The sequence below is a fragment of the Rhododendron vialii genome, chromosome 3a, assembly GCF_030253575.1.
Source record: "Rhododendron vialii isolate Sample 1 chromosome 3a, ASM3025357v1".
Lineage (NCBI taxonomy): Eukaryota > Viridiplantae > Streptophyta > Magnoliopsida > Ericales > Ericaceae > Rhododendron > Rhododendron vialii.
The window spans coordinates 737,648-746,350 of NC_080559.1; the positions used below are offsets into that span (position 1 = coordinate 737,648).

Consider the following 8,703-nt stretch of genomic DNA (forward strand, 5'->3'; position numbering starts at 1 on the left):
CCTTGAACCGTCCTGTTTTATAAATGCAATTTTTTTTGAATAAAGACAGAATCAAAAAGTTGTGGTTAACAACTTCTTATTTGTTAGTAGAAATACCCCTAAGTTAGCTTACAAGACAATTCACATACAAAAGAAAACCCAAGAAATTAAAACCCATTTTGGGAATAGTTTAACTGATCCGACCAATTTACCATTCTTACTTTGTGCGGGGCTCACAATATAAGACATGCACCAGGTCCTCACGTGGCTTTGATTATGTGAAGAAAAGCGAAAGATGTATTATTGATTGTATTATCAAATATAACCCTAACATGCCTTTATATAGGCTACATTGTTCTTGATCACTAAGAAATCTAAACCAAATAGGAAACATGCATTATAAAGAAATCAGCCCAACTAGGAAACATGAATAATATAACCTACAAAACATGGTAACATAATATTTCTAAATATTATGCTAACACATCCCCTCAAACTCAAGTGGATCTATCAACTTGAGTTTGAAAAAGCCAAGAGAAACCAGGAGCAGCCATGCCAAGCTAAGCCAAGCCAAGAGAAATCAAAAGACGCCAAGAAAGAGAAACAGCCAGGAGAACCAAAAACAGCCATGAGCAAGAGAAGCCATGCAGTAGAGATTTGAGATGAAATTCGAATGCACGAGCCGGTTACATATTATTATCAGTGCCCGGCAGACGGCGACGAAGTTTAGGCCGCCCGCCAAGAGCGAAAATTCCATAGGGCTTAGGTCTTATAACTCTGATATCATGTTAAATATGAGAAACGATGTATTTTTTATTGTATTATCAAACATAACCCTAACATGCCTTTATATAGGCTACATTGTTCTTGGCCACTAAGAAATCTAAACCAAATAGGAAACATGCATTATAAAGAAATTAGCCCAACTAGAAAACATGAATAATATAACCTACAAAACATGGTAACATAATATTTCTAAATATTACTTTGATTAAAATAAAAAAAGGTCCAAATCAGTGATTTAATACAAATCTTGTAATCAATTTGTAGCTTTTATTAAAATAAAAAAGGTCCAAATCAGTGATTTATACAAATCATGTAACCAGGTCCTCATGTGACTTTGATTAAAATATAAATGAAAAATATGACGGCACAGAATGTGTTTACACATTTCACAAACTATAGGGTGTTATATGTATACATATATAAGCGGTGTATCCACACATAACCCAAAAAGCCAAACCACATGAGTTCAACGTGAACTTTGCACTAGAATATATACATGAGGGGTCAGGAGAAACCATGCAAGTAAAATACGAGTATCTCTCTTGCCGACAATACAGTTGATCAATCATCAAAATTATTGCACCAAAACTAGCCGACCACTCCTCCTCAATAAAACATAAGCAGACAAATGCTAAATAGATGACCATGTATCGTATGACCTCATCATTCCCCAACACTCCAGCAAAGTACGTTTCCAACTATTATGCTCGAAATATCTTGGTTTTTAGTATAAAATTCTTGAGCAGCAACACATCATCTTTGCTAGAAACTAATCAGCGCAATATTATGGCTCTTGCACTTACATCCACAGTTCCTACCTCTCTTTACACCCACTTTAGGCTAACATCTCAAGTCTTTATCCCACCAGTAAAATCTATTTGTGGCCAAGTTTCGCACACCGTTCGATGCAATATCGGTGTCAACCAGAAGACTTCTAATGAAAAGATTGTCAGGCGATCCGCAAACTACCAACCTCCCATTTGGGACTACGACTATGTGCAATCGCTAAATAGTAAATATGTGGTATGTCAAGTTGTTATTGATGTTATTTATTTCTTTATTTTGTTTCATCTGGATGCATTGCTTACAAGTGAGAATATTGTTTTGTAGGGAGACAAGTATGTAACACGGGCAACGAAGTTGAAGGAAGATGTGAAGAAAATGCTTAAAGAAGTAGCGGATCCACTGGATGGACTTGAGATCATTGATGACTTGCAAAGGCTAGGAGTGTTTTACCACTTTGAGGAGGAAATCAAGAGAGTCCTTGAGAGCATATACAACAGCAAACGTGATGGGAATGAAGATGGTTTGCATGCTACATCTCTCAAGTTTAGACTTTTGAGACAACATGGTTATGATGTCCCTCAAGGTACTAGCAACGGTGTCCTCAATTTGTTCACCAAGTAATAACGACTACTAGAGAGAGAGAGAGAGAGAGAGAGAGAGAGAGAGAGAGAGAGAGAGAGAGAGTAATGCTTTTAGCTAGCTTTGCATCTTAATGATATATAATTTGCCAACTTTGAGTGCAGAGGTATTTGACAATTTTATGGACGAGACGGGGCATTTCAAGGCTTCCCTCTGTGATGATATAAAAGGAATGCTATATTCATACGAAGCCTCATTCCTTTCATTTAGGGGTGAAAGCATATTGGAGGAGGCTAAAGATTTTGCTACAAAAAATCTCAAACAATACCTTGAGAGAAAGAACATTGATCAAGATCTTGCCTTGTTGGTCAGCCACGCCTTGGAGCTTCCACTACATTGGAGGATGCCAAGGTTGGAGGCAAGGTGGTTCATCGATTTGTGTGAGAAAAGACCAAATATGAATCTTACGTTGCTTCAACTTGCTAAATTGGATTTTAATATGGTGCAAGCAACTCACCAAGAAGATCTAAAGCATGCATCAAGGTGAGATACGCTTTCACACACACAACTCTGTCATCATATAGGGAATGAAATCATGCAAACATACACATGCAATACGCGGTTGAGGATGCATGGGTAGACCAATGGCTAGGCCATTGAGGCGTTTGACTTAGGCCTCCTAGGGAAGGCCCCATTTTTGTTTAGGTGATCCAAAAAAGTGTAAAACTTTGTCCTTTTAATCGCTTGTTTACTGCTTCGGCCTCAATCTGACGAGTGATTTTTCAGTGCCGAGCGGGTATATTCTACGTGGTACACGTTCGGCGCATTCGAGCCATTTAATACACTTTTGAACGGCTCGGATTGAAACCCTTTCTCTTCTCTCACCCCAATACTTTCTCTCTCTCTTTTTTCTCTCCAAATCTGAGCCGTTCAAACTTGCAATGGACGGCTCAGATACGTGAGCGGACATCACGTGGTACCCCTGGGCACTGAAATTTTTTCCCAATCTGACACAAGCTTTTATGAGAAATTAGATTTCCTTAATTTGACGTGCGTGTATTTATCAATCCACTATGTTTGATGCGAAATCTGTTGATGGGTTTCAACTTGGACCACATGTAGTATAATACTATGTTCTCATGTGTTTCTTCTATGTTATTGTTCCTTATATATATGATGGTTTCGTATTTGATTTAGGTGGTGGAACAGAACCGGTTTGGGAAACAAATTGAGCTTTGCTAGGGACAGGTTGATGGAGAATTTCTTATGGCCCATTGGACAAAATTTCAAGCCTCAATTCTCAAATTTTAGGAGAAACATGACAGTTGTCAATGCTCTTATCACAGTCGTCGATGATGTCTACGATGTTTATGGCACACTAGATGAACTAGAAATTTTTACTGATGCCATTGAAAGGTTGGTTGCAGAGGTGTACATATTTGAATATGATCAATATATAATTGGATGCTTCTTAGCTTTCTTAAGATTAATAGCACTCAGTCTCGTACAGTGTATTTTTTTTGAGGTTTTTGAATAATAAAATAGTGTTTTTTTTGCATAAATTTCCAACTTAGCACTTACCAATTTAGATATCTTACTTAGTTATTTCAATTGGTGCAAGAAAATTTAAAAAACATATGCACGTATCTCATTATTTTTGTATGCAAAAAATGATATGAGTTTCACAAAATAAAAAATATATATTTGTACGATCGTGAGAGTAATTATGAAGTACTTTAATTTGATACTTTCAGGTGGGACATCAGAGCAATGGAACAAATTCCAGACTATATGAAGATATGTTTCCTCGCAGTCTTCAACTCGATTAATGAAATGGGTTACGAGACTCTTAAGGAGCAGGACGTTCACATCATCCCTCACCTCCAGAAATCGGTATCAAACTGCTCCAGGAATTACTTCTTTCTCATTCTTAGTTAGATTTCAAATAACTTCTTAATTTTTAGCCATGCTACTCTGATTTCTTAGTGGACAGATATGTGCAAATCTTATTTGAAGGAGGCAGAATGGTACTACAGCGGATACACACCAACCATTGAAGAATACATGAGCAATGCATGGATTTCAATTGCAGCTCCTACGATGCTAACTCATGCTTACTTTTTGTGCACAAATCCCATCAATATGGAGGGTTTGGACTGGTTAGTGGAATACCCCAATATAATACGGTGGTCGGCCACTATTTTACGACTTGCAGATGATTTGGGAACATCACCGGTAAGCACGCTACAATATTATTCCTTGCACCATCTTATAGCTTTTGCATTATTTTCAGGGACATACCCATATGGGGTCCCATGGGCGACTCGACCTGGTAAAATTATACTACTAATATCGTTAATTATTTCAATTATAGTCGGTAAATTTATGATAGCGTTTCAATAAATCTGTCCCTGGTTATGTTAAGTTAATTATTACAAATTAGTAGCGTGTTAAGTTTACTAATTATTACAAACTTATCTGTTAAGTTTAATAATTTGCGTGCCTCCAATAATGCGAATATATGGATCCGTCCCTGGTCATGTTTTTTGTTCTTAAAAAAAATGATTCATAGGCTCCACTTGCGGACCCGTCCTAGAACTTAGCCAGTTGTTTTGTTCAGCCCTCTGTATAGATCACTCACGAAAGGAATAAAAGATCAACTAGCTAGCCTGATACTTTTAACTGGAAAAAATGACTTGTGACTTCAAAATTGTCTGACAAGAGAACTTTTTAAACTTAGGCCTGCAATTTCTTGAAGATAATTACAAGAAAATCACATCATTACAACAATATGACCGGTTTAGATTATTTTATCTATTAGATATTTTGTTATGATACAAAGAGACCAATGCTTCGAATCACTGGGATGAGGCACACCACGATGGGATCCAAGTGCCCATCCTGTGAACTAATTAAGGACAATCCATCCAATAGATACCTATAGCTTGCCTTTTCCAATGTTGATTCTTTCATCTTTTGTACTTTTTCAGGATGAGATGAAGAGAGGTGACACTCCAAAATCAATACAATGTTATATGCACGAAACTGGTGCATCAGAGGAAGATGCCCGGGATCACATCAAATACTTGATTGGGAAGACATGGGAGAAGATGAATGAAGACCGATTTGCAGATTCTCCTTTCTCCCAAACTCTTGTTGAAATTGCAATGAATCTTGCTAGGGTGTCCCAGTGCATGTACCAATACGGAGATGGCCATGCTGCTCAAGGTTGTGAGACTAAAGATCGAGTGTTATCTTTGTTTATCAATCCCATTCCGCTTGAATATTAACAACAACACTATTTAGAATAATGCTTGGATATGCGGACAGGTTTTTTTTTTTTTTTGGTTCGTTGGAAATTGATAGGTTAATGCTTGGATGCATGCATCGATCTGTGTCTAAGTGAACGTATCGGCTTTTATTGTGATGTAATGTGTAACCTTATATAAGGCAGCCTTGTATATGCATGTAAAGAGAGAAATTTATTCACGGAGGCGCAATCTCAGTCATCCATTGACGCAATTAATGGCTGAGATTCGTTATCAATTTTGACCGATCACAATTAATTGTTACTGGTCACAATTGATTTTCAATCCGAACCGTCCAAAAACACTTTGGACGCATGTGATTGGCCTCCGTAAAACTAGAGAAAACAAACTAGAGGAAAAACAGGTGCCCCCTCCCCCTCCCTCTCTCTCCTTATTTTGTTTCCTTCGGCCTCCTGCAACGGGGCCCTAAACCAGTGGGTCTATCCCACAAAATTCGCCTTATTATTCACAAAAAAGCCAGTAACATACAATAGCTGCAAATTTACTCTGTGTGCTAGTGGTGAATCCATCACGGAATCGGAAACCTGTAGTGCAAAGGTGCACTACAGGGACTGCAAGACACATTCAAGTCGTCCAATAATGTTTGCAAAGTTCTGGATTTAAAATAAAGTCCAGGGATGAGAAAAAGTCTTTTCCGAAAGAGTTTATTTTTTAATTCGAACCGTTCAAAGCACTTTTGGACGGTTTGGATGTGCTCTGCAGGATGCATTACAAAAAGTGCCCGGCAAAATCCCCAAATCTCTTCTCACACAGAATATTATGGATCCTACCCCAATATGTGGTGGGTAGATACTTGGGGCACTGAATAATTACTCGTGTTTGGGAGGTTTAATCTAGTCTCACTTCTTTTTTGTTTTTGTGGCTAAATTAATTACCACTCATAAGAGCATCCTCATTGCACTCTCTACAAATAGCTCCTAAATTGAATCCTAAAGTGTACACAAAAGCATAACTGGGCTCCAAATTTCACTCCTGAGCTTTTTAATTTAGAGATTGTATGTGCACTCAACAGACTAGCAAGAGCATTCTCTATTTTGTGAACAAAACCCTTATCTTTTGAAAATTCCATAATAATTAAAAAATATTTAAAGATTGTAGATCCCACTTAGGACTAGCTACAATGCCACCTAATTAAATTTAACAAACGTGGTAGGAGCCATCCTCGGAGACTTGTTTGCCCATTGGCAGCCACAATTAAGTAAATGGTTTGCTAAATATTAAGAGCTAGCCTCACTTAGGAGGCATTTAATTAGGGCATTGAGGATGCTCTAAGGCGTTTATAAGGTTGCTAAAGCCATAGTGGATGCCAAATTTGACAAGGACGTTACTTTTTTAAATTTGTCATATCATTCAAAAAAAAAATTCTCCCTAATGGTGACCTGAGTTCGAGTCCCACGGGGAGCAAGTTTGGGGTTCAAAGCTATAGAAAGCCTTTGAACCCCCCATTAACTAACATACTAACACCCACTTACTCAAGCTGATGTATACCGTATGACAAACAAAAAAAAAAAACCTGCACAAAAAATAAGATGAATTTAATTAATTAATGGTCTAGATTCCAGATCTTGCTACTGAACAGGTGTAATAACATTCTTGTTTTTTATAACTTTTTTGGCACTGACACAAGACACAAAATTTCTTTGCCATTTTATTGTCATCGGGTGCACTTAACTTTAGCCAAAATGTCACCGGAAATAGTCCAAACAGCATAGCTCTTAGCACAAAGAGGAAAAAATGTTTTAAACATCCCAACACAGACTTACAATTGAGATTTATTTATAATTAAGCACAAACAAGATTGAGTGTGTGTTCCATTAACTCAAATAATTACTTATTTTTTTGAATTGAATGTGATATATTGTGAGGGAATGATCTTTCTCAAAAAGCGAAAAATAAGTAGTTAACAAATAAAAACTTTACCGGAATGGGCCTGAGAGTCAAGATGATGACGAAATATTGTGGCAATTTAAGAAATTGCCACTATAAAAGTAACTATTTAGTGACAACAATACTATAAAAGTAACTATTTAGTGACAACAATACAGTTTGTACAAGGTTGGCCAACTAAGAAAAAATGCATGAGTGTCAGGACCCAACTATGACGATCCACATCTTTTTTGTTGTCCAAAAACATAAACAAGCTGTTTAAGTCCAAAAATTTGAAGTAATTGGGCCCTAAAACCAAAATAATCTATAACAATATGTTAGTAATTTTTGTCCCAACCCGGTTCATGCCTAGGACATTATTCAACTTATGATCGTAATTTCCAATAAAAACTTAATTCATAAGATTTTGTTTAGTTGGAGAAAGTTCAATCTACCATCAGATAGCATTTTCTTAAAGGGCAGTGGCTCCTGGATTGTAGGCGTACTAATTAACATATTAGGGAAAAATTAGCAGCAGTAGCAACAGTAGTTAGTAGTAGTAGTAGTAGTAGTATGCTAATAAGAAGAAGAAGATGAGGAGGATAACAAACAAAAAAGAAGAAGAGAGGTTAAATAGTGTGTGCCCACATGCACACACTATTAACTTTCTAAGAAAATTTGATATTTTATAGTTGATTACGAAAGCTCTTGAATTTGAAAACTTCAAACAGGTCCAGGCGGATTATAAATTTGAGAACTTGAGTTTTTTGTGTGAAGATGATACATATAATTAAGGCATTCATATACAAGGAAAAATTAATTTGTGCTCACTGAAAAAAGATAAGAATTTTTTTTATTCCCAAAGAAAATTTTATGCAATCATAAAAATAGAAATGTGAAATCATAGAATACAAAAGTTGATAGAATAGAAACACACCAGTAGTATGCTAAATGTGACTTAATTAAAAATATGTACATACACATATCTATCCTATGTACTAAGCAAATGCATCTTTTAAAAATAAAATAAAATTCTCTCTATTTTGTGGCATTCTCTTACTCCCTATGTCCCAATTTAAGTGTCCACTACGGTTCTGCGTGCAATTTTCAATGACTTATATCTCTCAATATATATTATGTTTTATATTTTTAAAATCATTGTCTTATAGAAATAATTGAGATCTATCAAACAAGATCTATATTGCATATTTTTAGCAATATACATTAAGAGATATAATCAATTGAAAATTACACGCAAAACTGTAGTGGACACTTAAATTGGGACGGATGAGTAATAAAATTCATTTTCTTCTTCATTTTTTAAAATACAAAAAAAAAAAAAAAAAATATATATATATATATATATATATATATATAT

At 36.0% G+C, this 8,703-nt stretch overlaps 1 protein-coding gene across 1 annotated transcript; it reads left to right on the forward strand.

The window, feature by feature from the left end:
- Positions 1-1,389: 1,389 nt before the first annotated feature.
- On the forward strand, positions 1,390-5,557 carry LOC131320745 (terpene synthase 10-like). The gene is made up of 8 exons (XM_058351577.1): positions 1,390-1,788; positions 1,876-2,134; positions 2,295-2,673; positions 3,328-3,546; positions 3,885-4,023; positions 4,117-4,365; positions 5,121-5,460; positions 5,497-5,557. Exons 1-7 carry the CDS (start codon positions 1,405-1,407, stop codon positions 5,418-5,420), a joined length of 1,929 nt encoding a protein of 642 aa, XP_058207560.1. The 5' UTR covers positions 1,390-1,404; the 3' UTR covers positions 5,421-5,460; positions 5,497-5,557.
- The last annotated feature ends 3,146 nt before the right edge of the window (positions 5,558-8,703 follow it).